General features: G+C 46.6%; 8 protein-coding genes across 10 annotated transcripts; 5 read left to right on the plus strand and 3 right to left on the minus strand.

Annotated features, from left to right (window-relative positions):
* Positions 1 to 146: 146 nt before the first annotated feature.
* On the plus strand, positions 147 to 2,565 carry Naa30A (N(alpha)-acetyltransferase 30 A). Its single transcript, XM_017237699.3, has 4 exons — positions 147 to 523; positions 604 to 1,266; positions 1,331 to 1,576; positions 1,639 to 2,565. The coding sequence occupies exons 2-4, from the start codon at positions 616 to 618 to the stop codon at positions 1,801 to 1,803; spliced, it is 1,062 nt and encodes a 353-aa protein (XP_017093188.2). The 5' UTR covers positions 147 to 523; positions 604 to 615; the 3' UTR covers positions 1,804 to 2,565.
* A 4,291-nt stretch (positions 2,566 to 6,856) lies between these two features.
* Positions 6,857 to 11,023, minus strand: MTPAP (mitochondrial poly(A) polymerase). The gene is made up of 3 exons (XM_017237666.3): positions 10,794 to 11,023; positions 9,871 to 10,735; positions 6,857 to 7,913 (listed from the first exon to the last, which is right to left on the minus strand). The coding sequence occupies exons 1-3, from the start codon at positions 10,891 to 10,893 to the stop codon at positions 7,025 to 7,027; spliced, it is 1,854 nt and encodes a 617-aa protein (XP_017093155.2). The 5' UTR covers positions 10,894 to 11,023; the 3' UTR covers positions 6,857 to 7,024.
* Tsp2A (tetraspanin 2A) lies at positions 8,223 to 9,768 on the plus strand. Its single transcript, XM_017237669.3, has 2 exons — positions 8,223 to 8,378; positions 8,876 to 9,768. Exon 2 carries the CDS (start codon positions 8,878 to 8,880, stop codon positions 9,610 to 9,612), a length of 735 nt encoding a protein of 244 aa, XP_017093158.1. The 5' UTR covers positions 8,223 to 8,378; positions 8,876 to 8,877; the 3' UTR covers positions 9,613 to 9,768.
* Positions 11,024 to 11,279: 256 nt separating the features above from the next.
* LOC108122845 (solute carrier family 12 member 8) lies at positions 11,280 to 15,481 on the minus strand. Of its 2 annotated transcripts, XR_011443497.1 has the most exons (8): positions 14,784 to 15,481; positions 14,171 to 14,718; positions 13,913 to 14,114; positions 13,625 to 13,859; positions 12,969 to 13,550; positions 12,731 to 12,909; positions 12,322 to 12,662; positions 11,280 to 11,922 (listed from the first exon to the last, which is right to left on the minus strand). XR_011443497.1 is itself a non-coding variant. In XM_017237665.3 (7 exons), exons 1-7 carry the CDS (start codon positions 15,029 to 15,031, stop codon positions 12,503 to 12,505), a joined length of 2,154 nt encoding a protein of 717 aa, XP_017093154.2. In that variant the 5' UTR covers positions 15,032 to 15,481; the 3' UTR covers positions 11,280 to 12,502. The 2 variants fall into 2 exon arrangements, 1 of the variants encoding a protein (XP_017093154.2); XM_017237665.3 differs by having other exon boundaries at positions 11,280 to 12,662.
* Positions 15,482 to 15,532: 51 nt separating this feature from the next.
* Positions 15,533 to 18,019, plus strand: LOC108122851 (ESF1 homolog). Its single transcript, XM_017237676.2, has one exon. The coding sequence runs from the start codon at positions 15,605 to 15,607 to the stop codon at positions 17,945 to 17,947; it is 2,343 nt and encodes a 780-aa protein (XP_017093165.2). The 5' UTR covers positions 15,533 to 15,604; the 3' UTR covers positions 17,948 to 18,019.
* A 36-nt stretch (positions 18,020 to 18,055) lies between these two features.
* png (pan gu) lies at positions 18,056 to 19,086 on the minus strand. Its single transcript, XM_017237677.3, has one exon. It carries the CDS (start codon positions 18,995 to 18,997, stop codon positions 18,140 to 18,142), a length of 858 nt encoding a protein of 285 aa, XP_017093166.2. The 5' UTR covers positions 18,998 to 19,086; the 3' UTR covers positions 18,056 to 18,139.
* Positions 19,087 to 20,740: 1,654 nt separating this feature from the next.
* LOC108122724 (histidine-rich glycoprotein) lies at positions 20,741 to 21,594 on the plus strand. The gene is made up of 2 exons (XM_017237443.2): positions 20,741 to 20,755; positions 21,072 to 21,594. Exons 1-2 carry the CDS (start codon positions 20,741 to 20,743, stop codon positions 21,480 to 21,482), a joined length of 426 nt encoding a protein of 141 aa, XP_017092932.1. The 3' UTR covers positions 21,483 to 21,594.
* Positions 21,595 to 21,734: 140 nt separating this feature from the next.
* On the plus strand, positions 21,735 to 24,760 carry ssx (sister-of-Sex-lethal). 2 transcript variants are annotated; one of them, XM_017237642.3, is made up of 6 exons: positions 21,735 to 21,850; positions 22,564 to 22,738; positions 22,811 to 23,158; positions 23,462 to 23,569; positions 23,643 to 23,824; positions 24,114 to 24,760. In XM_017237642.3, the coding sequence occupies exons 2-6, from the start codon at positions 22,676 to 22,678 to the stop codon at positions 24,751 to 24,753; spliced, it is 1,341 nt and encodes a 446-aa protein (XP_017093131.1). In that variant the 5' UTR covers positions 21,735 to 21,850; positions 22,564 to 22,675; the 3' UTR covers positions 24,754 to 24,760. The 2 variants fall into 2 exon arrangements, with proteins under 2 accessions (XP_017093131.1, XP_017093132.1); XM_017237643.3 differs by having other exon boundaries at positions 22,814 to 23,158.
* The last annotated feature ends 2,769 nt before the right edge of the window (positions 24,761 to 27,529 follow it).

The following is a 27,529-nucleotide window of genomic DNA, read 5'->3' on the forward strand; positions in this document are numbered from 1 at the left end:
AATATACTATTTTAAGAATTTCTATATATCTAGTTTAAATATGTACCAATTTTAAATTTTCCGCATTCATAGGGAGGAGCCGAATAAGGTTGCCACTAAGTCGATAACGATAACTATACAGATGTACAACTCTGGTGGCCAGCTGTTTACTCTTATGTATTGGTAGGTGTATGTTCGTGTAGATTTATTCATAGCCCCAAAAAGAAAATTGCGAGTTTCGGGGATGCAAGATATAATTTTATATAAGTCTAGCGTGTTTGCACACAAGTAATATTCACATCGGAGCTACATCGAGCGTTCTGTGACCAAATCCCCAGCCCCCGCAACTGCATAGTGGAAGAGAGGAGTGTGTATGTGCGTGCTCTGCTGGCTGTGTATGTGTGTGAGGTTTAGGTGTGCGTAAATGAAAAACCAGCAACTGTGAAAATATAACCAAAAATAAGGCCCAGTAGATTCCGCCTTTCACAGAGAGCAAACCAGGCGGGTATCCCTCGGAACGACAGAAGCTTCAGCACTAAAATCGGTAGGCGGTGAGCAATTAGAAGACCCCACTCTCAGTACACAGAATACATCCAAACTTTTGGAACCTTCCGATTCTTGCAGCAGTAGGCCAGGATGGCGGATGCCCAGGCAGCGGCCCCAGCAGCTTTAACGGCCACTAAGAAAAAGTTCAAAAACAAAAAGAAGGCTGAAAAGCTGGAGAAATCTTTGGAGCCACAACCGTCCAGTAATGGACATGCCCCGGAGGCAGGATCCGAACCGGAGCTGAATGGCCTGCTCCAGCAATTGCATTTGTGCAACGGCCACAGCAGCGGCGCCGTCAAGGAACAGTCTCCGCAACCGGCTGAGGATGATGAGGCGGCCACGCCCCTAACCGTTTTGAACGGCCATCACAGCAACAATAATCACATACGATGCAGTAGCACCACAAAAAGCAGTTTCCACAACAACAACGTGGATAGCAGCAACAACAATAGCAAGAGGATAGATCACCTCCAGCAGCAGGAGAGGCCTATAACCGCTTCGAGCAAAACCACTGCCAATACACAAACCACCACGACCACAGCAACAGCTACAAAGACAACAGCGGCAGAGGCAGCTACAATGGAGACGACGGGGAGTAGCCAAGCTAAGGAGCCGGTGGAAAACCTGCCCTCCACTTCAGCAGAGGCTGTTGCCATTCCGGCGGAGCCCCAGCAGCCAGAACCTGCCATTTCAGCCGACAAGATTGTGTACAAGGAGTACGAGGCGGAGCACCAAATGCATGTAAGTGAACATTTTCGACATACAGTCTATAAAGTTAAATTAACTTAACCCCCAATTACTGCAGGACATCATGCGACTTATTCAGGCAGAGTTATCCGAGCCCTACTCTATATACACTTATCGCTATTTTATTTATAACTGGCCAAAGCTTTGCTTCCTCGCGTCGCACGACAATCAGTACGTGGGCGCCATCGTGTGCAAGCTGGACATGCACATGAATGTGAGGCGCGGGTATATTGCGATGTTGGCCGTGCGTAAGGAGTATCGCAAGCTCAAAATTGGCAGCACACTGGTCACCAAGGCTATAGAGGTGTGTATACATCCGTTCGGTATACACAATTTATCATAATTTCGTCTCATTCACCCATTCAGGCCATGCTGGCGGACAACGCCGATGAGGTGGTGCTGGAAACGGAAATGCGAAACGAGCCTGCATTGCGGTTATACGAAAATCTTGGCTTTGTGAGGGACAAACGGCTGTTTCGGTACTATCTCAACGGAGTGGATGCACTGCGGTTAAAGCTATGGTTTAGATGAGTGCCGCTGGCGGCTGCCGTCGAAATTGTTGTCTAAGTAGCCGCCGGTCCACATGGCAAGCTTTGCACTCCGGAGAACCGTTCGTCCTTGCAAGCTGGCAGCTTATTGCAGAGCGGCGACCCTCGACTTTTTTGTACCTATTTAATGAGAAGCATCGTAGTATCAGTTTTTTTTTTCCTTCCACCACCTACCTATCATCCCTCGCCCCTTCTAGGCGTTCACCTTGTGACTGCCCAGTCTTTTTTCCAATTGTACATTTTTTTTTTAATGTAGCAGAAGCAACAAATCAGCCACAAAATGAACCCGACCCAGAACTTTATTAATTATACAAAGGCAATTTTACATGCAATACGTGATTTACCATGCATAAATTAAACTCTAAATTCGTAATCGTGCAATTAGTTATGTACATTTGAACAAACATAAGGGCGAAAAACAGTAACACACAAAACTATTACCCGTAGAATCAAATTTTGTAAAAAGATTGAACCAGGAAGTGGAGCATGCTATTGGGAATTCTAATAAACTATGCGAAGTTATGTTAATCGGATTTTGCAAAAAAACAAAACGAAATTGGATCAAAGAGCAAAGAACAGAATAACACTCGACTCGTACACAAAAGCATATTGTAGCGATATATATACATACAATACATACATTACACCTGTATAGGTTAAATAGTGATCCGAGGATAGCGACGAGGATATGCCGAATCCCCGATTAAATTAAAAAAAGAATGCAATAAAACTAAACAAAAATTAACCTCGTAGCTCGTTTGTATTGGAAGGTTTCCCACGACCAAAAAGTAATCCTTAGCCAACCATTTAGTAATCAGCGAACCCAAAAGCAACTTTCCTCATTCAAAACATTGTCTAAATTGCGTTTTTTTAATTTTTCGAAATTTTTCCAAGGGGTCTGCCTACAAAATTGTGGGTTTTCCTGATTTCCCCACTTTTGGTCCTTCCGATGGCCACAGCTCTGGCAATTTGTATCCGATCAGGAAATCAAGTACCATTTAGTAATCAGCGAACCCTAAAGCGACTTTCCTCATTCAAAACATTGCCTAAATTGCGTTTTTTAATTTTTCGAAATTTTTCGAAGGGGTCTGCCTACAAAATTGTGGGTTTTCCTGATTTCCCCACTTCTGGTCCTTCCGATGGCCATTGCTCTGGCAATTTGTATCCGATCAGGAAATCAAGTACCATTAAGTAATCAGCGAACCCTAAAGCGACTTTCCTCATTCAAAACATTGCCTCAAAATAGTTTTTTAATTTTTCGAAATTTTTCCAAGGGGTCTGCCTACAAAATTGTGGATTTTCCTGATTTCCCCACTTTTGGTCCTTCCGATGGCCATAGCTCTGGCAATTTGTATCCGATCAGGAAATCAAGTACCATTTAGTAATCAGCGAACCCTAAAGCGACTTTCCTCTTTCAAAACATTGCCTAAATTGCGTTTTTTAATTTTTCGAAATTTTTCGAAGGGGTCTGCCTACAAAATTGTGGGTTTTCCTGATTTCCCCACTTTTGGTCCTTCCGATGGCCATAGCTCTGCTTATTTTTATCCGATCAGGAAATCAAGTACCATTTAGTAATCAGCAAACCCAAAAGCGACTTTCCTCATTCAAAACATTGCCTCAAAATAGTTTTTTAATTTTTCGAAATTTTTCCAAGGGGTCTGCCTACAAAATTGTGGGTTTTCCTGATTTCCCCACTTTTGGTCCTTCCGATGGCCACAGCTCTGGCAATTTGTATCCGATCAGGAAATCAAGTACCATTTAGTAATCAGCGAACCCTAAAGCGACTTTCCTCATTCAAAACATTGCCTAAATTGCGTTTTTTAATTTTTCGAAATTTTTCGAAGGGGTCTGCCTACAAAATTGTGGGTTTTCCTGATTTCCCCACTTCTGGTCCTTCCGATGGCCATTGCTCTGGCAATTTGTATCCGATCAGGAAATCAAGTACCATTAAGTAATCAGCGAACCCTAAAGCGACTTTCCTCATTCAAAACATTGCCTCAAAATAGTTTTTTAATTTTTCGAAATTTTTCCAAGGGGTCTGCCTACAAAATTGTGGATTTTCCTGATTTCCCCACTTTTGGTCCTTCCGATGGCCATAGCTCTGGCAATTTGTATCCGATCAGGAAATCAAGTACCATTTAGTAATCAGCGAACCCTAAAGCGACTTTCCTCTTTCAAAACATTGCCTAAATTGCGTTTTTTAATTTTTCGAAATTTTTCGAAGGGGTCTGCCTACAAAATTGTGGGTTTTCCTGATTTCCCCACTTTTGGTCCTTCCGATGGCCATAGCTCTGCTTATTTTTATCCGATCAGGAAATCAAGTACCATTTAGTAATCAGCAAACCCAAAAGCGACTTTCCTCATTCAAAACATTGCCTCAAAATAGTTTTTTAATTTTTCGAAATTTTTCCAAGGGGTCTGCCTACAAAATTGTGGATTTTCCTGATTTCCCCACTTTTGGTCCTTCCGATGGCCATAGCTCTGGCAATTTGTATCCGATCAGGAAATCAAGTACCATTTAGTAATCAGCGAACCCAAAAGCGACTTTCCTTATTCAAAACATTGCCTAAATGGCGTTTTTTAATTTTTCGTATTATTGTTTGAATAATTCTAGTTTGTTTGAATGGGTTTGTTTTTATCTAGGTTATTTGTCAACCGATCGGGAAGCAAAGTACCATTCCTGAATCAGGACCTTATTGTCCTTCGAACTGCATCATAGAATCTTTGTTAAATCCTGAACCATATCGTTAATGGCGATGCTGATCCTTTTCTAAAATATGATAGCCGGTCGAACTGTTGTTGTTGGATTTCGAAAATCCTTTGATGCAGATCGAAGGATATTTATGTCCTGATTCAACAATTATATTCCATTCTAATATCGGTTTAAAAAAGACCGAGATATGAACAAACCAATATATGGAAATATATTTCCAAGTCAAATTTCGTTACCATTCGATCTTAACTTGGCCAATACCAGATTTTGTTAGCCAAATGTTCGAGCCGTGTTTTTCTGCATTTTATGACATCCCACAATCCGGGCTTAAATTACAAATGGCCGAGTTATTCACAAAAAACCGTCACGGATTGAACTTTAAACTTTTCAAAAAGCTTGGGCGGGCGGGAACTTTTTTGAATTTAAATTTAAATAAAACGGATCGTATTTCGGATCCACAGGCGCGGGCGGGAAACTTATTTTTTGAATTTGAATTTGAATTTAACGGATTTCGATCAACTTACAACCCACATATGTCCCACATAGGATCCACACAGATCCCACATAAGTTCCACACATGTCCCACATAGAATCCACACAGGTCCCACATAGGATCCACATACCACCAAAGACACGAACCGGTTCAGCCAAGACACCAACCAGTGGATCAAAGCTCAACCCGTGACGTCACGGACTTTCGAGGCTGAACATTTTTAAGTTTCCGGCCGCCACCAGGCGCGGAGTACCAGGCGAACAGAAACAGGTAGTAGGTGGATTATATTTTTTGAAACAGTTTTTTGTGAATAACTCGGCCATTTGGCATCTAAGCCCGGATTGTGGTATCTCATAAAATGCAGAAAAATACGGCCCATCTAACTGGCCAACAAAATCTGGTATTGGCCAAGTTAACACGGAGTGGTAAAGAAATTTGGCTTAGAAATATATTTCTATAAATGGATTTGTTTATATCTCGGCACTTTTTCAACCGATTTTAAAATGGAATATAATTTTGGAATCAGGACATGAACATCCTTAGATCTGCTTCAAAGGATTTTCGAAATCCAACATCAAAGTGTCGAGCAAAAATCATATTTAAGGAAAGGATCAGAATAGCCATTTCAGGATTTAATGAAGATCCTTTGATGCAGTTCGAAGGACATTACGGTCCTGATACAGGAATGGTACTTTGATTCCCGATCGGTTGGAAAATGACCGAGTTATAAACAAACTAACTTTTAAAAATAAATATCTAAAACAAATTTGTTAGCCACTCCGTGTTAACTTGGCTAATGCCAGACATTGTTAGCCAGGTAGATGGCCCGTATTTTTCTGCATTTTATGACATCCCACAATCCGGGCTTAGATGCCAAATGTCCGAGTTATTCACAAAAAACAGTTTCAAAAAACAGAATCCACCTACTATGCGTTTCTGTTCGCCTGGTACTCCGAGCCTGGTAGCGGGCCGAAATCCACTTTTTTTCGGAGGCGAAAAAAAAGTGCAAGTCATTCTTTTTGTTGTTTTTGTTGTTGTTGTAGTTTTTGTTGTAGTGTTGTTGTTGTAGTTGTTGTTGTTGTAGTTGTTGTTGTTGTAGTTGTTGTTGTTGTTGTAGTTGGTGTTGTTGTTGTAGTTTTTATTGTTGTTTTTGTTTTTTTTAATTAAAATTACAACAAAAAAATACAACAACAAAAATTACAACAATTGCTAGAGATGAGAAATTCAAAATTATTTCTTAGAGGTGAGAAATTTGAAAGTTGTTATCGTATCGATCGATCTCTAGTATCGGCTAGAGATGAGAAATTCAAAATTATTTCTTAGAGGTGAGAAATTTGAAAGTTGTTTTCGTATCGATATTTTTAGTTCTTTTTGAGGTGGGAAATTCAAAATTATTTTTAGAGGTGGTAAATGTAAAATCTCGATAGCTTATCGATTTTTTTAGGTCTTTTAGTGGTGGAAAATTCAAAAATCTAGAGGTGATAAATTTAAAGGCTTGGCAGCTTATCGATAGTTTTAGTTCAGTTGGAGATGGGGAATTCAAAAACCTTTAGCTTATCGATGTTTATAGACTTAAAACTTACATTCAGTTTGCAAGACGTGCGAGATATTTTCTTAAGACTGGAGCAATAGCTCCTAGTTTATCCCATTCCATTGTTTTGTTAGATCATAGAAGACTATTGGATTCGCATTGCCAAATAAAAAGCATTTAGAATATTTTTTGGCTTTATTACCATGAAAAAAAGAATTCAATGACTTACTGACTGCTCATTAATTACCTATAAAATCATGAAACCAACTTTAGATTGCATCAGGAAGGTCATTTAAGGCTTTACTTCTGGACATCTGACAATTTTGGTTTATTCGTCATAGAAACACGATGGAAATACTCAACATGGGCTTCATAAAAGCTTAGACTTATGTATCTAACATTATGAACAACATTTACGCCGGGACAACTCCCTATTATTTACATATGGCAGGAAGTGGTATCCTTTATCACCTGCTACTCCTCCGACTGTTTTTGGTCGGAGTGGAGGACCCTCGGATTTGCTTGAGTTCCGTTCGCGTGGCGGTCTTGATGCCCTGCACCTGTTGCCGTACCGCTACGCTTTTGTATGTAATCGGGGGACTGGAAGAGGAAGTTGGACTATGCGGCGTGGAAGGATTGGGTGTCAGTTCCTTTTGCTCGAAAAGATCACTAACTTCCACCATGCGCGGCTTAAAGAACATGTTCGGCCTTATCAGTGGCTTTTCCGGATGCTTGAAGAGATTTAGCAGACCCCAAGAGTGCTCCTGTCGTTCGCCCTCGCCCACAGGCAGGGCCACGTTTTCCACTTCGGACTCCAACACCCAAGCCGCGTTCCTTACTTCAATGCGCAGTCGCTCGCACTCTTCCATGCTCACGTTCTTGCTTACGTTTAGCAGCTGCTCCAGTGGGTTCACAATGTACATGGCCGAGTGGTCTGGCTTGGATAGTGCCCGACCCTCGTTTAACGATATCGCCCTATTGTGGAAGTCGAACTGCGAGTAAAACTCGAAGAACTGCAGTAGGAGTTCACTCAAGGAGCTCTGATTGCGACTGCGGAACCCCAGCCGATCCATGTCGCGAGCAAAGGTGCAGTTTATTCCGTCTTCTGTGACCCGTGAGTCGGCCTGTTCTGCCGCCTTGGCTAGGGCTCCAATGGTGGGCAGAATGGGCTGTCGTAACTGCTGCAGAAAGAACATGACCAGGCAGGTAAGCGAGAAGTTGCTGATCCAGCGACCCGGCGATGGATTCGTCAGTCCACAGCTCTGCGCCCATCTCCGGATGCTGAAGGTCAGTGGACGCACGCGAGGATCTAGTTCGCCAAACATGTACAGTAGCTCAGACATGTAGAAGCCAGTGCTGCAGGAAGAACAAAAAACAGGGTGTCCAAATAAGATATATTTCCAGAACATATAACCATAAAATCTGCAAAGCCCCCCCAACTCTTTATCAAGTGTGGAAAACTGACCCCCACCACTGGGCCGGATATGATGATGAGTGCAGCCCGGGGGGAGTGAATCATGGCCATCGGCATGCTAACACCGCGAGAGGCACCTGAATCACCTGCCCCAGAGAGCTGTTACAAGGCATTTGGCAATCGCCACTTGCCGCCGCCCTCGCTATCTAATCTTATCGAGCTGCGGAGCTTTCTTATCTGTGGCTCTGGTCCGCTCTCTGGCCTGAATGTTGTCACCCATTTATCGGGCTGGGCCACAACGATTTCAACGAAGGAAGCCAACGGATCTCTGGTTATAACCCCGGTTCCGTGACTACACAAATATCTTTTTTTTTTTGGTGATCCAAGCGAAACGAAAACAAAACGAGGTGAATCTCGGGTGAAAATCTAATAGAAACGTGGGCAAAAGACGATGGTTTATTTTTTTGCAAGTAAAAAGACGTGAAAATCCTGTTTTGGCCTTAATATCCCCCACAAAAGATGTTAAACCACAAAAGGGACAAGAAGATAATCCTTAGAAAGGTTTATCCTGCCCAGAAAGATGTCCCTGTCAAAGTTTTCCCCATTGAAACCATTGCGTGTTGCAACTTGGCATTCGTGTTGGTATTAATCATCTAGTGCGTGCTGATAAGGCTATTTGCTAAACACACTGTTCCCCGATAAGGCCAAAAGCGGTACTATGACGAGGGGGAAAGCAGGTGGAAGCCAGGGGTCTACAATAAAGCCAACAATATGATTAATAAACGCGGCTAGGGCAGGGCAAGTGGTTCGTGGATGACTCAAGGCAAAATTGGAAAAACAGGGACTTAACCCGATGCAAGTTGATTGATTCTGAGGTCCTCATCACATCCTCTTTCTATTTCAGACATGGGCATCGGCTACGGAGCCTCCGACGAGCAGCTGGAGAAGCAGATCGGCTGCGTCAAGTACACCCTGTTCTGCTTCAACATCGTGGCCTGGATTATTTCCACGGCACTGTTCGCCCTGACCGTCTGGCTGAGGGCCGAGCCCGGCTTCAACGACTGGCTGAAGATCCTGGAGGCGCAGTCATTCTACATTGGCGTCTATGTGCTCATCGGCATCAGCATCGTGATGATGGCGGTCAGCTTCCTGGGCTGTCTGAGTGCCTTGATGGAGAATACGCTGGCGCTATTTGTGTTCGTCGGCACCCAGGTGTTTGGATTTATATCAATTGTGGCCGGATCTGCGGTTCTGATGCAGTTCAGCACCATGAACTCGAGTCTGCAGCCGCTGCTGAATGTTTCCCTGCGGAGGTTCGTCTCCACTTCAGAGTACACCTACTCAAACTATGTTCTGACCATGATCCAGGAGAATATCGGCTGCTGCGGCGCCTCCGGCCCTTGGGACTATCTGGATCTGCGACAGCCGCTTCCCAGCTCCTGCCGCGACACCGTCAGCGGCAATGCCTTCTTCAACGGCTGCGTGGACGAGCTGACCTGGTTCTTTGAGGGCAAGACCGGATGGATCGTGGCCCTGGCGATGACCCTGGGTCTGCTGAATGTCATTTGCGCCGTGATGAGCTTCGTACTGGTCCAGGCAGTCAAGAAGGAAGAGGAGCAGGCCAGCAACTACCGCCGCTAGAGCTCAAATGAAAACCCCAACCCATTCGCATATCCTAGTTAGCTAAGTTATTAGAGTACGACGACAACGAAGACAATCGAAAGACCCTGCGATAGATATAAGCCTCCAACCATTTCGAACAATAGGTACAATAAAGATTGCGATCCCTACACAGAAGTGGTTTCTTGTTTAAATCGGACAGAATTATGGTTCCCTCGAATGCCCTCTATGGGTAAACAAGAACTCCCCTTATAGCCAGCTTCGGTCTGCCATACTCACAGGTTACTCATGGACAAATCCACCTCCAGATTAAGATGTTCATGATGGTACTTGATGATAGGAACGCGGGCCTGTAGGATGCGCCTCACATGGCAGACGCCGGGCAGGAAGAGGTGGAGCATGTCCCCGAAGCACTCCATGTGCCGCTGGGTTTGCGAGCGTCCGTTGCTTAGGTTCTCCTTGGTGTGAAAGACTAGTCGCGAAGGATCAGTGTTCGCCAGACTTTTCTGCGATCCGGTGTCGTCGTTGAAGCGCAGGATCAGGTCCAGATCGCAGCCCATTTTGCCAAATCCGTTCACTGACGACCCGAACGGCTGAGCCTGAGCAGAGGGGAACATTCCGGAGATGGCCTGCTGCACCTGCAGCGCTGCCAGGAATCTCAGACGTATGCCCAAGTCGTTCAAGCGTGTGTGTTTGTGCAACAGAAGTACCTGTTCGTCAATACTCTGAGCACCGCGCACTAAAGCCAGGAGCTGAGACGACTCCATCAGCCGGCCACCATCTAGAGCGCTCAGCGCCGGGAAGGTATCACTGGCCGCCAGATTGGGAGTCCGTTTACTGCCCGCCGGGGGTGCCCGGAACCAAAGGAAAGGTGATCGAACAGGCACTCCACACAGGTCCCCATTGCTAACGCCAGAGTCTATGGCTGCCGCAGCCTCTCCAGAAGAGGAATACTCTAGCAGCACGTAGTGCAGAGCCTCGTCCTGGCGCACGCAGTAATGGTGGGCTCCTAGGATTGATCCAAACCGGCTACAGTAGTTATACAACTCCGGATATGATTTCTCCGAGCTCACTTGGACTACAATACTGCGCTGGGCCTGCTTCTGCTGGTGGCCGATGAACTCCTCGTAGCTGAGCTTAGTAGCTGCAAGCGTAGACGCATTTATAAGACGAACCAATCGTGGAAAGAAGCTAGAACTCACCTGCATTCCGGTTCGCGGAAGCCGCATCGGTGGATCTGTGTTTTACGCAAGAATTTCGCCAGAGCAGCAGGTTCTGGCTGCGGCGCATGAGGCAGTTCATGGCGGGTGTTTGGATGACTGGAGGCAAGTCTTAGCAGATCTTCATGTGTCCAAAATATGGAGCTTTAAACCAGTATAACTCTCCTGTGGCCCGGGCGCTAGTTTTGGAGGTTATGTTTATGTGTCAGCTGTCGCCCAGGGCTGCAGTGCGACTATTTTAATTTAATCGGTTTATAGATTTGCAGAATAACTATACCGTTGAAACTAATATATATGAATATATATATATCAAAAATAACCGTTCAACTATCTCTACATTATCTGGACCGGAAGAATCGTTATTTATCGTTGGAGCCAAAAACGTCCCATATGATTGTTTCGCCAGCCCTGTTGGCGCCACATTTGAATAATGCGTTACAGATAATAACCAATAAAGATTTACGAAACTATTTATTACACGCTTTTTATTTATTGTGTTACATTAACGTTATTTCATGTGTGGGCTGTCCTGGGGATAGGTTTTTCGTAAAACTAGTTTTAATTAGGCTACATATACGTACAAAAATCGGACTCGCGAGTATATTTTCCAAATATACACCTCCCCGATCAGCATGCGGTGTATATATCCCGGTATATAAGTATACATTGTATATACATTACATTAATATAGGTAATACAGGATGTTTGGGTGCGGTTATTGCTGATATATGTATGGCTGCCGAGTGAGTTTAGGAGAGTACGAATAATATTGTTCATCGAGTGAGGCTAATACAGAGGGTTACAGCTTAAGTTTAAGGTGTGTGTTAGGTGTATTACATATTACATTTATTCATTATTTGTTATTAGTTTTTGTGTTCTGCAACAATTTTATTGGATTACACTTTGTGTGCCGTGTGTGTGTATGTTCGTCTTAAATGCAGAGGCGCCAAATCATCGAGTTTGATTTCGGGTTTCGGTTTTTGGTTCACTTATTATCTCAGTATCACATGCGTCCCCTCCGAATGCGGACAGGAAACACCGGAAACATATCCATTTAGCAACAATTTACACGCTTTCTTTGTTAAGAATGCGCAGCTTTTGAACTCTTTCTCTACGCGAACAAGGAACACATTAAAAGCAGCCAAAACATTGGATTAAAAATAAAACATAGGTAGTAGTTTGCTCTGAGCTGTGTTTGGGTGCGGTGTGTGCGTGGAAGGCGTTAAAAGCAGTACATTTCCATTTGGTGTGATATGGTTTTAAAAACACTAAGCATTACATTTTTCTTATATAAATAAATATTTAAATTAACATAGATATTGACAGAGGTGGCTGCAATGGTTGTGAAACCCACTGAACTCTTATTAATGGTATACACGACTTACTAAAATATACAATTTTAAAACAAAACTCGATCAAGGTAAAACTGGGTATTGGAACTCAAAAAAATCACCGCTGGATTAGCTTCAGAACATCCCTACATGTAATACAAAACATACATATCAAATACCTATGTAAAGTATATATGATTTGGGGTTTCCGGTAGTTTTAGTTTTTTTGGGTAACTTTTTTTGGTTTTTTCCCTTTTTTTGCGCTAAAGAAATGCACTCGATTATTGCTTGCCACAGCCACGCCCACAGCTCTGCGTTGCGCCCCGGGCGATCTATCTAGGTTGAAGTAGATGCTGGTCTCTAGATATCATCGATGAGACGACCCTCGATGACTGAAGAGTGGTGGTAATTGGGCCTTGGCCGGAAGTCTTCGTTCTGTTCGTTCAGTTGCGTGGGCGAGAGATCCACCCCGGGACATGATGGCGTCACTACGATCTGTTCGTACTCGTGGATACGCTTACTGCACACGAGACGAAAAGAGACAAAAGTTACAAGAAAGTTCTCAAGGAATCTTAGAAACAAACTTACCCAAAGCACCGGAATATTATGCTCTTAAGCCAGGAAAAGAAGTTGAACTCGGCCGTCAGACCAGGCTTCACCGCCGGATTGGCCGTGCCCACATAGAACCACACGATGAACACCACCAGAAAGCAGGTGAGCGCATAGTACCAGTTGACCAGCAGCATGACCAACAGCTTTGTAAACGCCTACAGACAAAGGGACAATAAAAAACCACACACAGTTTCTCAAAATTAAGTGAACTCACTCCAAGAAGCGAAGCCCAGCGGTTGCAGTAGCCGGAGTACCAGTTTTTCGTCTTGGAGTGGATGGGTGGTCGGATGGGAGCGATGGGCTCGGCCTCGTCTTGATTCTGCTCCTGATCTGGCGCTGCATCCTGCTCGACGGCTAGAGTCGTGGCGTCTTCGGTGGCCGTTGAATTCGCAGGTTGGGTCGTTCGGCTCGAGGTGCTTGGCCCCTCCCCGCTGAACTCCGCCTGGTGAGGTGCCGTCTGGTGGAGTGGCGAGTTCTGGGGACTCTGCAGGTTCTTGTGGCGGACCCGATCGGGGAAGAGCAGGTCGAGGTCATTTCCCGTGTCCGAGACACTTCCATAACGACGAGTCTCGTAGCTGGGGCTAGAGGCCTGGATGCGGAACCGCTCCTCCCGCTGTTCCTGGATGTCGAAGGTCTGCGCCAGAGCAAAGTAGGCATAGTCGATGCAGGCGTATGTCAGCAGGAAGGGCATCGTTACGATTGGAGCCAGGAAATTGATGTCACCGACAATAATAAAGGTTACAGTGACGATAGCTACAATTGCCATAGCATACAAAGGCACTTTGTTGGGACCACGCTGAAGGAAAGACGTTAAAGATCAGTAAGAAACTACTACTAAGACTTAATCTAAAGCTGGAAGAGAATACTTACTCCCTTGCCCAGTACATCAATTCCTGGAATAACACTCTCTTTGGCAATGCTCTGAAGGACACGAGGTGTGCCGTACATTGCGCCCAAGCAGGAGGACATACTGGACACATAGATTCCAGCTAAAAGTAGGCATTGAGTGGCCGACACGGAGACGGCGATCATAAAGTTGGTACGCAGTGCGTCTCGCTGACAGGTTGCACCCAGGAACAGCACAAATACTAAGTACAGAAATGTGCTAAAAAGATGGGTTGTTGAATAATGATTGCTCGGGTAGATATTGCCACTTACGATGTTCCAAACGCAGCAAGGGTGCCGTTGGGAATGTCCGTGGAAGGAGCCCGCAGATCGCCGCTCATGTTGATGCCAGAAAGAACACCCGTGACGGTGGGGAAAAAGACTCCAAACACACGAAACCAGGAGTACCCGTTTTCGTACATCGGCCACAGGTTGGCGACAAAATTTCCGCTTACCCAGCCGTCAAATCCTTCCTCTGCAAATTCACGCCGTTTCAAGCAAATACGTTTTTGGCAATTGTTTCCAACTTACTTTCTTTCTGTCCAACAAAGCTGCCCACCATAAAGTCCAACGCGGATATAAGCAGGATCATAAGCAGAATGAACTGCAGCTTGATGACCCACTTTACGCCGGCCACATTGATGCAGCCAAGGAGAAGGACAGCAGCGGTTGCAAATCCCCTGATGGCCCATTTGCTGTCTCCGAGATGCACAAGACCGGCCATCGACTCGCCAAATCCCATCACATTGAGAGCACATCCCACCGCCTGACCGAAGCAGTAGAGCAGTCCAAGGGCGCCGCCAAAGCGGGAACCTAACGTATGTGCTATGAGGAAATACACACCGCCACTCTCAACGCGACACCGTTCACAGATGCCAATCGCTGACAGCACGCTAACCAGGGCTATGACCACTGTGCAGAAGATGATTAGCACCGCGTTGAGAATACCAGCCTGGGCTACAATCCACCCGGAGCGCAAAAATACGATTACACCGAACACGTTGATCAAGCAGGAAGTAAATACACCATCCCAGGTGCCAAAAAGTACCGGCTGCGAAATAAAAAAGTTGGATCGCCACCTGTTGAGGATGAAGAAGGGGTGGTTAGTGCATCCTAGATAGAAAGGATCTCTGTTCTTACTTACCAGGGCTTGTCGCCCTGCTCGCCGGCAAAGATTTCGTTGGCACCGGATGCATGGTGGCCTCCTGCCGCATAGGTGTACTCGTTCCCGAGATCTACGAAGCCGCCGGTGTTGTTGTTGGTCCTTTGACGAAATGTGGCCACCGCCACCTCGCCATCATCCTCGTTGCCTAGACCGAATCTCTGCCAGTCGACGGTGCGTCGGCCTCCAGTTCCGTTACCGCTACCGTTACCTTCCGAGGTATTAGTCATCTTGGTTCCGCTTTCCCTGCTGATACTCCCGCGCTTCTACAGTTTCACCGTGTTCTTGTTGTTGTTTTTGGTGTTGATTGTTTTTGTTTGTGTTGAACGAGTCGAGTTGGCCTGCTGCGCCTTTGGGTTATCTCTGTATCGACGAATCGAGCGTAATCGCGGCAATTAACTGATTGAAATTGGCTCGATACCCGTGGTTCTATTTATGGCTAATTTGGAGTGAATCCACGCAGGCAGGCGGCTATGATGATGGAATGAGTAGATGCCCCTCCACTCTTAGTGGACAGGTGCCACTGGTGTCGGCTCTGGCTTACTAGCAGCTGGCTGTGGGCCGCATCGTTCGTTTCTGGCTTACGGAGGGTATCTCTGGGTATAAATGCGCAGAAAGTTAAATAAAAACACTCTCTCATATGTAAACTATATCGTCATATATACAATAGAGGTGGTTCTTAAGCGATAACATCGAGGGCGATTAATAACCGAATAATCGATGGTCCCTTCGGACCATGTGGCATCACTTGCCTTCACGTGTTGATTTAACAATAATTTTGGCTCCCATTTACTGACTGTAACATGGGCAAAATGGGCAAGAAGAAGGAAAAGCCGGGGAAGATGACCAAGGCGGAACCAGCCTCCTCAACGAAAAATGCTAAGGCAACTGCGCCGGCAGCCGTCGACCCAGAGAGCGGCATTTGGAAGGATGAACGTTTTCATCACCTTTTGACGGATCCTAGATTCCGGGGAGTACCCAAGGTGCAGCGAAAGGTGAAGATCGACCAGCGCTTCCAAGGCATGTTCACGGATGAGAAATTCAAAGTCAAGTATACCGTGGACAAGTACGGCCGGCCAGTAAACAAGAGCAACGCGGAGGATCTTAAAAAGTTCTACGAGTTGGATGAAGACAGCGATAAAGAGCAAGAGGATGGGGAACAGAAGCCGGAGAAGGAAGTGAAGAAGAAGGAGAAGACCAAGGCTGAGACTGACTCTGAGGAGGAGCAGGAGGAACGCCGTGCCGAGGAACGTGCCATAGCCGATCTTGAGGATCAAAACGAACTGGGCAACGATGCCTTAGATAGCGAAGATTCTGATGTTCCCGAAGATCTCCGCAAACGTTTGACCAATCCGGACGTCGATTACGCCCGCGGCGAGGGCGGCATCACGGACTCCTCTTCTGACGATGACAGTGAAGATGAGGATGACGAGGGGCCTGAACTCCAAATCGACCATGTGTGGGGGGAACTCGACAACGACGCTGAAAGCACCGAGGAAAGCACCCGTCGCCTGGCCGTCTGCAACATGGACTGGGACCGCATTCGGGCGAAAGACTTGATGGTCATGCTGAGCTCCTTTTTGCCGCCTGGAGGGACTATTCTCAGTGTCAAGATATACCCCTCACAGTTTGGTAAAGAGCGTATGGCTGAGGAGGAGGTGCACGGGCCCAAGGAGCTTGTGGAGCGCAAGGAGGACGCCTCAGACGAGGAGGAGGAATTGGTGCGGGAGAATGACAGCGATGCAGAGGAGGGTGATGACTACCACATGGAAAAGCTGCGGCAGTACCAGCTGAATCGCCTGCGTTACTACTACGCCGTCGTTGAGTGTGACAGCGTCCCTACTGCTGATAAAATTTACCAGGAGTGTGATGGTATCGAATACGAGAGCTCTGCGACTCGCGTGGACCTTAGATTCATTCCTGATGATACCACCTTCGATGAAGATGTGCCGACCGACGAGTGCCTGGAGCTACCGGACGCCAGCAGCTATAAGCCCCGTCAGTTCACAACGACGGCGCTGCAGCAGGCCAAAGTGGATCTCACCTGGGACGAGACTGCTTTGGACAGACGGGAGCTGGGCGACAAACTGTCTTCGGGACAGGTGGACAAGCTGACGGATAAAGAGCTGAGGAAAATAGTGGCCTACAGCAGTGAGGAGGAAGAATCTGCATCAGAGGAGGAGGAGCCGGAGAAGCCAAAGGAGAAGGAGCCGTCGCAGCAGAAGCCCAAGAAGCTCTCCAAGCAGGAGCGCATTGCCAACTACAAAAACCTTCTTGCTGAAATTATGGAGCAGGAGAAGAAGGAAAAGGAGCAGAAGTATGAAATGGAAATGTCGTGGCACGTAGAGACGCCCAAGGAGAAGGAAGAGGAGGAGCAGCAGCCAAAGTCGGGCCAAGCTCAACTGACTCCCATCGAGAAGATGATTCAAAAGCGCAGCGAAAAGAACAAGTTGCGGAAGGAACAGCGTCGACAGAAGCAAATCGAAGCTCAGGGAGGCGATGCTGGCGACGATAGCGATGCGTCCTCCGTGCCAGATGGCATTGATCTAAACGATGCCTATTTCGCCGAGGAGTTCGCCAATGGTGATTACGCGCCACCAAAAACGAAGGCTTCTAAGGATAAGAAAAAGAACAAGAAGAAGAAACAAAATGGACAGGAGGAGGATAGCGAAGCGCTACAGAAAGAAAGAGAGCTGGAACTCCTGCTGGATGACGGGGACGAGCGTGAAGAGAAGCAGCACTTCAGCCTGGCCAAGATCCTCAAAAAAGAAGAGCAAGAGTCTGGTGGCTCGAAGCGGAAACGTCGTCAGCAGCTGAAGAAATCCAAACAGGCCGGCAAACCAGTCTCCGAGAAGCCTGACGATGATTTCCATATGAATGTGGACGACAACCGCTTTAAGGCGGTTTATAGATCGCACGAGTACAACATCGATCCCACCCACTCCCACTACAAGGCCACCAAGGGCATGCAGCAGATCATCGGGGAGAAGCTGAAGCGTAGGCAGCAGCAGGCGTCAGGAGCCAATGGGGACGCGGATGGGGATGAGGAAGCTACGGGGCCCAAACGTAGCAAACAGCAACTGGAACAGAACGCTTTGGTGAAGAGCCTGAAGCGTAAGCTCCAGCAGCGGGAGCAGCAACCTTAGGACAGTAGCACTACTAATCTTAGTATAGTTACGGCACTTAAAAATAAAAAGATACTGTTATTTCTACATTGAGTGAGTGAGTTATCAAGGAAAGGGGAAGTATCAAGATCCTTAGTCCATAGCATAGTTTATTACTTAAGCCTAAACACTGAATATGTGACAATAATTTCGGGACGATGGATCGCGGATTTTCTAGTATTTGTAATCAAAGTAATGCATATAGAGGGCCGTTGTAATGGCGGCATCCACGTGATACAGGTCCGGCAAACAGATGCGGCGCTCCTGCTCGTATACAATCATCAGTTCGCAGAGGCGAGACCACACTGGATCGTAGAACCGCCGGATGAGCAGGCAATCCAATTTGGGGCTAGACATTGTGTGAATCACGCTCTGAAGCTGCTCCGGCGTGGTTCCCGATCCGTAGATGGCGGTGAAGGGACTGTGCCCAATGCAAAGCTCGTAGACCACCAATCCCAGCGACCAGATATCGGACTTAAAGCCCGCCTTGCCTGTTGGATTCATGGCCTCCGGGGCCATGTACAGGGGCGTGCCCATTACCGTCTGAGATTGGGTGCTCGGCGCATGCACATTGGAGATGCCGAAGTCGGCTATCTTCACGCGATCCTCGGAGTCCAGGAGCATGTTTTCCGGCTTGATGTCGCGATGAATAACGCAGCGGATATGCAGATACTCCAGGCCCAAGACCATGTCACGAAAGAAACGCAATAGTCGGTCCTGGTGGATGCCGCCGGTGCCTGCAGGTAGCTTTTGGATCACATCCCTGAGAGTTCCATTGGGCAGGTATTCCATGACTATGTTAACGGTGCCGGCGTGGGTGAACGAGCGCAGAAACTGGACGATATGTGGATGGCGCAGCTGCGAGATGATGTACACCTCTTCCTTGATGAGTCCCAGCTCAGTCTTGGGGTTGCGAACGATAATCCGCTTGACGCAAACCTGACGACCTGCCTGGTAGCAGAGGAACACCCGGCCGAAGGAGCCCTGTCCCAGGACTCTGACCGCCCGCAGCTTCGAGTCACCCAGATCCATTCAGATATTTTAGACAGACACTTCTGGATGCAAGGGCTTTTAGTTTACAGTTAAACTTTCATGTGAATCGCGCGCCATCGCTCGAAGATTCTCTCAATGGTTCTAAAAAATTTGAAAGGTCACACTCGAACCGCCAAGAATATTTTAATCGATAACATTTATATCGACCTAATTTTGAATTCGGATTTAAATGTTAATCGAGGAAGGGGAAGTACACTTTCTGGCGGGTCTGGCGGGTTTAGAATACTTTAGGTTTGAGTTGAAACTTTCTACAATAAAGCCACTTCTAGTTAAACTTTAAATCGTGGAAAGACAACGCTTCCTGCCGAATTGTCAGTTACATAATATATAAGGCGATTTATCGCCGGACTTATAATTAAAACAGCCAAGACAGGCAAATCTAAGACAAAGCGACATGAGCCGGGGCATGTTCAACATGCAGCGTTACTACCAACTGGCATAACTGTTATGCAAATTTTTACTGCTGCGGCTGGGAAAGCAGTTTACTTTTACTTTTCAAATCGATTATGTGCAACACGGAGAGTGGCATGGAGCGGCGTGTGGCGTGGTGGTGTCTGCCTTTTGTGTGCGCGCCCCCCCCGAAGCACACTAACCCACAAAATCGAATGCAATTGGATCTGGCATTTGAAGCGATTTTCGGCGAGTCGTTCACCTATTACTTAATATGTTTAAATTTGGCTGCAGACTACCGCACTTAAACTTCTGGCGGCTTAGATGGGATCAGAAAGAAACGCCGGTGGGGCAATCACCGCCCCACAGAGTACGCACCTTTCACCTGCCACACGGTGCAACTGAAATGTTGTGAAAAGCCCTTCACTCAATCTTGACGCGAGCCCTCATTTATCATTCGGGAAATTGGCCGCCATGAGGTGCCACAAACTGTCTATAATGTTTCGACAATGGAATGTAATAAGGAAGTTAAATGGGGCCATCGATTTTAATAGGATTTTGATCCATAATAGAGATCCAGGGTTCTTAGCAAGGACCCAGCATAAAAATTCTTTCTATCAGGAGGATTCATTAGCAAAGATGGGGGAGAAGTAACTGGTGTCTCAGACGGGGAAAGAATTAACTCTACAGGAAGGCGGATCCATGCGGGATCGTTTACTAAACAATCCGTCTTCGGCCTGGCCTTCCCCCCATTTGGGTTGCCTAATTGCCTTGCACTTGCAACCAATGTTTTTGAGCGGCAACTGGTTTCGGCCAGGTCTGTTTTGGGTGGTTAACCCGTTGCCGTGTGCTGCCAAGTGGCTGACAACGGGTTTCTCCTGCGCAGGAAACCAGCCAGCATCGTACCGCATCGCAATCCCAAAGGCCACATGCCGTATACGTAATCCGCGCTTTAATTGAACCACTATCGCACGCAGATATTAACGTGTGTTGAATCGAATTTTCCAAACAATTGTGGCAGTGGCCATAAATTACAACAACAGCCTTGCGTTTGCGTTGAAGTTCGTTGCCGTTGCCGTTGTTACTGTTGCTGTTGCTTTTGTTGTTTTCGACAGCGCTCCAGCATCGGATTGGCGTGTTGCTGTTGTTGCGGCATGCAACTCCACACCATCCGTTTTCACTATAAATCGAATCTGGTCTCCAACGCCAGCCACATTCATCCAACCGTCGTCAAGGAAAGCACTCGCGTATCGGTCCTGCTCCTACTCTAATACTGGAATATATAAATACTTTTTTTGTCTGTGAATAATATTGTGTGAAACATCAGATAATATGCTGAAATTCATTGTAAGGAAATATAAATGAATCCGTTTTTTCTCATTAGAAAAAGTAGTAAAAAATATCCAGAAAAAGTGTTTCAAAATATGTTATAGACCGTTAGTTTTTAAAATGTTTTTCAAAAACAATTCATGGAAAATAGTGTAAAAATCTTAAAAGTATTAGATAAACCATAGTTTCAGAGATTTAAAATGTTTTTTGAACCGCTAAATCAAAAAGATAATCCTGAAACGGGAATTTTGTTCGAACACCACATGATTTTAACAAGTTTCTAACTAAGAAAAATGCACAATTTATTGACCATTTCTGAAATATATCATTCTAGCTTCCCTTATTGGCTCTTCTTGCCCTGAGCTCGGCACTGAAGATCCACGACTACCACCAACAGGACCATGAGGAATACGAGCACCATGAACCGGAGCATGAGGAGACGGAACTGCACCACGAAGTGGATCACAAACACGCTACTTCGCACCAGAGTGTCAAGTTCCATCACTACCATGCCGTGCCCGTTTACATCAAAAAGGAGGATCAGCATCTGGTGAAGAAGCCAATCGAGATCGGAGGCAGCAAGCAAAAGCTAAAGATCCTGCATCCAAAGACGGAACACAACCATAACCATGGCCTGGTTTTGGAGAACCACAGCGAGTCGCATCTTCACGAGCATGGCCACTACGAGGAGCCAGTGGAGCACCATCATTCGGAGCACTACGAGCACTATTCCCACCACGAGTAGGGATTCAGATCGAAGTCTGGAATCCTCTTTGCCAAATAAGTTGCGTTTCGTTAGTTTTAAGATTGAATGGTATTCTTGTGTTAATAAAGCATTCTCCTAGAGTAATATTGAAGGTCCGCCTGTTTTAAAAAAAGATTTGAAAAACATTTTCAAAAACCGGTTCAGGTTTCGAAAGTATAACCGTTTCGTTCCGATTGCAAAAATTTCGATAGATTGCACAGTTTAGCAAATATCGATATAAGATTTGCCATCCGCACTTCGAATCTGGCAACACTTTTCTCGTTCTCTCGGCGTTTTCGTTGAGAAAAGTGCACAAAAATCAAAAATTGCTGTTTTCTGCTGCAGTTTGTTCGAGTGATTGCTGAAAAGTGAGTAAGCTGAAGTGGCACATTTGGCAAGTCATCCTAAAATCGAAGCCGGTTGGTTTTATCATTGAAAAAGCGTTTTTTTTTACGTTTTAAATAGTGCTTTTTTGCTCGCACGGTTCCTAAGCCTCACTAACACCCGTTGGTAAGCATGCGAGTGTTGGTGCGAGCTTGCGTATGTGCACCAGGGCTAGCTGTGTGTGAGAGTGCGATTTGCGAGCGTGTGCGTTCGCTTCGTGTTGGTATCGTACTTTTTTCTGGGTGCTTCGTTGGTTTTTGGCGTTTCTACCCTATTTTGGTTATTTGGGCGCCTCTGGGATCAAGATGCGGGGCCCCCAGTGAGCGCGGACGCAGGGGCGAAGATGCCTGGCAGCGTCCTGCGAGCTGCATCCTACGTTCATTGCGGCCCCATACGATGCACTGCTCTCTAGCCCCCTCTCTTTCGCTCTTCGGCTTCCGAAGGCTCCAAAGTTGTGGGGTACACACACATATTTTCGTGGTCCGAGAGTCCGAGCCAAATCGCGCGTCGTTGTGGCGCTCAATCAATCCACATCCTGCGGGAGCAACGGACACGCATAGCGGAAGCAACAGCACTCGCATCCACATCCACATCCAGCAGAGACCACTGTCTAATTCAATTACAGAAGCAGTAGAAACCACTGCAGCACCCACGCCACCTCGACCCAAACATCCCTTTCTTTCTATCTGTTTTGCAGCTTCTGGCGCGAACTGCGACACAAAGACAATCGGAGACGACGCTGGGAGTCAGTGGATAACCAGGACTACAGGAAAGTGAAGAAGTCAAACGGGCAGGAGCAGCTATAAAGGATGTCTCAAGCCGAGAAAATGCATGCCCAGGAGCATGACGAGGACCCGTCCTCGGACCTAGAGGTGCGTATAATCTTATTTCAAAAGTTTTCCACTTCAGCCTTCTTTACTGTTTCTGTTTCCTTTTGTGGTCAGCAGTCGGGCGATGGCGTGGAGGGTCAGAGCGACGAGGACTACAACGAGGATGAATTGCTGTCCGGCCAGGACATGCAGCAGGGCGACCAGGAAGACGACGAAGACGGAGACGGGGACAACCAAGACCAGTCAGCTGACGGCCAGGGCAATGGAAACGGAAATGGCGGGAATAACAGCGGAGCTACTGCCAAACAGCTGCAGCAAGAGCAACAGCAGCAGCTCGACCGCGCCAGCGCCACCAATCTAATCATCAATTATCTACCCCAGGACATGACGGACCGCGAGCTCTACAATCTCTTCAGCGGATGTGGACCTATCAACACCTGTAAGATAATGCGCGACTTCAAGGTGAGCTTAAAAATGGCATTTTGCCAGGTGCGCCAGTGATGCGTGTGTGTGTATATCATAATATGCAGTAGCTGAGCAAATGGGGCAGCTGTGTGGGCAGCTGGGGTCCGGATCCCTGTGTTTCCATGGAGACCAGGGCACCAGGAACCCAGGTGCACTGCACGTCACAGGTGCCGTCCTTTTCTCTCGTCGCACTGCATACATACATGCAAGCTCCCACGCTCCACTGCAGGTCTCGTTCGCTCACTCACTCTTGCTCCTTTATTTGCATCCCGCCCTCTACTCTGGACGCCCACCGCTCAGACCGGATACAGCTTCGGCTACGGGTTCGTGGACTACAAATCAGAGTCGGACTCGGAGGACGCCATCCTAAAGCTCAACGGGTTCTATGTGCGCAACAAGCGTTTAAAGGTGCGTCTGCCTCCCCCCTGAGGGTGTTTTCACCCCTTGCCCCACATTCTCTAATGGAACTCCCAATTTGTAGGTCTCATATGCTCGTCCTGGAGGACAGTCCATCAAGGACACCAACCTGTACGTGATCAACTTGCCGCGCAACATCAACGATGAAATGCTCGACAGGATATTCTCCGCTTTCGGCCAGATCGTCCAGCGCAACATTCTTCGTGACAAACTAACAGGACGTCCCCGTGGAGTGGCCTTTGTTCGGTGAGTCCGGAGGTCAGGCTGACCTACTCAGCAGTGACCCCATTTCACAAACGCCAAAGGAGTTCAAAAAGTGACTAGAAGAGTGGTGCTGTGTAGTGTTCAGTGTTCAAGCCAATCCTAGAACTGTCTTAGCTCATTTGTGTAAAAGAATTCGTGCTTTTTTTTTACCTAAATCCGATTTATTTTTATTCCATATCTTAACCCTGTGATGTCGCATTCGGTTTATGTTGGAGATGAAGTCCAATCCGATTCCAATTCGTCTGCTAATATCGTCTTTTTTGTTATACAGCTACAACAAACGCGAGGAGGCCCAGGAGGCGATCAAAACACTGAACAACACTGTGCCGGAGGGCGGATCGCAGCCGATCTGGGTGCGACTGGCCGAGGAGCACGGGAAGGCCAAGGCGGCGCAGTTTATGGCGCAGATCGGAGGAGGTGGTGGACCGGGAAGCGGTCCTGGTGGTCCTGGAGGACCCGGCCCGCATATGGGCGGTGGGCCGATGCAGATGCCACATCATCATAACAACCACCACAATAACCATCACCACAACAACCACCACAACGGGCCACCGCATATGCAGCATCTCCAGCAGCAGAACCACCCGCATCCGCACCACCACCCGATGCACCACCAACAGCACCACAATAATCACCATAATAACCACCATAATAATCACCACAACAACAATCACCACAACATGGGCCCCCACCCGATGCAGATGCACCCCATGGGTATGGGTATGGGCATGGGTATGGGGATGGGAATGGGCATGGGAATGCCCATCCATGGTGGTGGCGGTGGCGGAGGCGGCGGTGGCGGAGGAGGAGCCGGTGGCAACTTCCACCACATGGCGCACAGAGGTAGATCAAACAGAAACACACGATCTCAAAAACCGCATCCCTATAACCATGCACAGAAATTTATTTAAACGCAATTAATCTCTTTACACGATATTAGCTGCATCTCACAGGTGAAGTGTTCATGCTGCCATTGCCGATTTGCAGCCGATTCCGAATCTGATTCCCAGCCAGCCAGCCGCAAGCGAGCAATGGCAACTGCCAGAGCCACAGTCACATCATAATCCAGTGCAACTGCAACAGGCACAGATTCAGCTGCAGATGCTGAACCAACCACCGCCCATTAGCCACAACCACAACCAGCAGATCTCGATCTCCTCGAGCCACGGCAACCTGTACAGATCCGAATGCAGCTACATTGCGCCGGCCTACTTTCCGGTTCTAACCACCTACCCCACTGCATCCGTATCCTCTGCCGCTCTCGCCGCTCCGGCAACCATTGTCTCGTCCGAAGCAACAGCCGCAGCAGCATTACTTGTTGCTTCTTCCACTTACACACCCCCCACCAGACCTAATCCGGCAGCCACCTGTACCATCACCAGCCCAAGCCAGGCTCTCCCGTTGGACTGGCATCAAGCATCTGGGATTCCGTCGATAGCTGCGCCCCTCATGTACACATCGCCTGTACCCCTAGCCTATCAGGCAGTAACATCCACACTGGTACATCCTCCGGAGATAACCTCGACCGTGGCGGCAATTCAGTATCCTGCGATGGCAACTGTCGCCACTCCATACGAAGCTATTCCCATTGCTGTAGAGACGGGAGCCACCCAGAATCCCAGCACTTGCGTCTTCTATCAGTACGCCAATGACAACTATGTGAACACGGTGAACTACTACGACGCGGAGAATGGTGAAATGTGTGCCATGGGTCTCGTTTACGTGACCTATAGAGAGGATGAGGAGGAGGCACCAGCCGAGGAGACGTCTGAGCAGTCTGATACGTTGGACATGACCCTGGTACCCCAGATGAGCAGCATTAGCTTTGGTGGCGGCGCTGGAGCTGACGAAGAGATGGTGGAGACCGACGGTGATGGCGGCGGCGGCACTGCTGGCAGCAGACAAGGTGAAGAACCGGAGAGTATGGGAGGAAGCTGGCACACAGGCGGTGGCAGCTACAACTAATTAATGCAATTTTTAGACTAGCAATTCAGCAAGGTCACTAAAATCGAAAATACGCAAAAAAAAAGTCGAAGAAAACCCAAGCGAGTTATCCTCACCGTATGAACCTTTATTTCTCTCTCTCTCTCTGTGCCTCTCTAAGTGCATGTATGTATGTGTTGTATTATCCGTATATATGTATATCCATGTTAGAGAGCCAGGACGGGTTGAGATTGCCCAAGAACTGGCCTAGGAATAGCAAATCAAGCATTGGCAGCAGGCGGCGAATACAAAAGATGCAAATCGAAAGTGAAAAAGAAGCTTAAGTATCAGCCAAGAGCAGAAAGAACACGACACGAACACTCACAGATTAGGAGACCATAAGTTGATGATGCCTAGCGTGTAATAAGATCTATGAAACGATGTTCCAAAGTACACAAACACACCCCATAACACACCCCTATCCCCCTAAAGCCCCAAACAAACACACACACAGAGCTCCGTCGGTGGAGCCTGATCCTCTATTGTAGACGGTTGCGCATATTGATGAAACACTTGAGTGTGGATTTTTGCAGATCAAGAAAAAGAAACAATTCCAATTAATTTTGTATAAGAGATGCATACAAAACAGAAAACAAGAAATTATGAATTTTTAAAGAAGGAGACTTGAGCCGACAGACGGACAACGGCCCCGCGGACAGAGACTGGGTGTAGCGGACCGGCAACCTCTGATGATGATGATGATGATGATAGTTGATACATTAATAAAACTCTATAAGGAATCTGCGTGGAAGTTCGTGGCACATGCTTTTTAACTACCATACCATAATAAATAAATTATTGATGTATAACTAAACACTAAACACAAGCCCCCTATATATATAGATAATTATATATGAATGTAAAAACACCAGATTCTATGCAAAAACCTTCAAACAAACTCGACAAGAAAACTGCTGAATATAAATAAATTTGCTATTTTCCACCAGCAACCAACCGCGGGACGTTCAAGTCCCATATTTTTTTTGTTTTTTTTTTGTTTTTGTTTGTTGAGCCTCGATATCTTGAAAGGTAAAGCCTAGTCCCTAGCATTATACTAGTTAAGGTTTGCAATTTTTTTTCAGACTAATCATAGAGTAAACCGAAATACATGTATTTAAAGTTAATAATTGTAGAAAACGAAATCAAATTTTTCGACTCGAGTCGGCGCGAATATCCGAGATATAGGATTCGAGGAGCTGCGAACGATTCGAAAGTGAAAGAGAGCGAGAGAGAAGATACAGGCGGTACAGTCACGCTGTGAGATGGAGCTTACGATTACGAGTAATTAATATATGTGGAGATTGGGATGCTCCTATGAATATCCCCAGCCGACTTTTGGCATAGTTGAATTGTAGTCTACTATACTATACATACAATATATACATAAATATAAAACTAGTCCTTAAGAATTCCGGAGATGACAACCGGTGATGAACAAAAGAAGCTGTGGCACCTTTACTTTTACGGATGACTTGAAATACAAATTACATTTGTAAATCATTCAGATACGTCTGAAAATTGAGATAAGGGATTTAAAGATTGTTTTATGTGCAACAACTCTATACAAAAAATTGTGTAATAAATGTGTTTCAATCACAATACGAAACTGTTTTCAATTGGCTTCTTCCCTAAGTATTCCAATGATCACATCCCAAAGATCGGAAACTAAATGACTTGAATTTTTTAGATTTTAAAATTCCATAC

This window comes from Drosophila bipectinata, chromosome XL (genome assembly GCF_030179905.1).
Source record: "Drosophila bipectinata strain 14024-0381.07 chromosome XL, DbipHiC1v2, whole genome shotgun sequence".
Lineage (NCBI taxonomy): Eukaryota > Metazoa > Arthropoda > Insecta > Diptera > Drosophilidae > Drosophila > Drosophila bipectinata.

Coding starts and splice junctions, on each gene's coding strand:
- Naa30A (XM_017237699.3), top strand. CDS start 616: ATGGCGGATGCCCAGGCAGCGGCCCCAGCAGCTTTAACGGCCACTAAG. Junction 1,267..1,330: donor AGGCGGAGCACCAAATGCAT/GTAAGTGAACAT, acceptor CAATTACTGCAG/GACATCATGCGACTTATTCA. Junction 1,577..1,638: donor TGGTCACCAAGGCTATAGAG/GTGTGTATACAT, acceptor TCACCCATTCAG/GCCATGCTGGCGGACAACGC.
- Tsp2A (XM_017237669.3), top strand. CDS start 8,878: ATGGGCATCGGCTACGGAGCCTCCGACGAGCAGCTGGAGAAGCAGATC.
- MTPAP (XM_017237666.3), bottom strand. CDS start 10,893: ATGAACTGCCTCATGCGCCGCAGCCAGAACCTGCTGCTCTGGCGAAAT. Junction 10,736..10,793: donor TTCCGCGAACCGGAATGCAG/GTGAGTTCTAGC, acceptor CTACGCTTGCAG/CTACTAAGCTCAGCTACGAG. Junction 7,914..9,870: donor GATTTGTCCATGAGTAACCT/GTGAGTATGGCA, acceptor TTCTTCCTGCAG/CACTGGCTTCTACATGTCTG.
- LOC108122845 (XM_017237665.3), bottom strand. CDS start 15,031: ATGACTAATACCTCGGAAGGTAACGGTAGCGGTAACGGAACTGGAGGC. Junction 14,115..14,170: donor CTTTGTTGGACAGAAAGAAA/GTAAGTTGGAAA, acceptor GTGAATTTGCAG/AGGAAGGATTTGACGGCTGG. Junction 12,663..12,730: donor ATAATATTCCGGTGCTTTGG/GTAAGTTTGTTT, acceptor TCTCGTGTGCAG/TAAGCGTATCCACGAGTACG.
- LOC108122851 (XM_017237676.2), top strand. CDS start 15,605: ATGGGCAAAATGGGCAAGAAGAAGGAAAAGCCGGGGAAGATGACCAAG.
- png (XM_017237677.3), bottom strand. CDS start 18,997: ATGGATCTGGGTGACTCGAAGCTGCGGGCGGTCAGAGTCCTGGGACAG.
- ssx (XM_017237642.3), top strand. CDS start 22,676: ATGTCTCAAGCCGAGAAAATGCATGCCCAGGAGCATGACGAGGACCCG. Junction 22,739..22,810: donor ACCCGTCCTCGGACCTAGAG/GTGCGTATAATC, acceptor TTTTGTGGTCAG/CAGTCGGGCGATGGCGTGGA. Junction 23,570..23,642: donor TGCGCAACAAGCGTTTAAAG/GTGCGTCTGCCT, acceptor CCCAATTTGTAG/GTCTCATATGCTCGTCCTGG.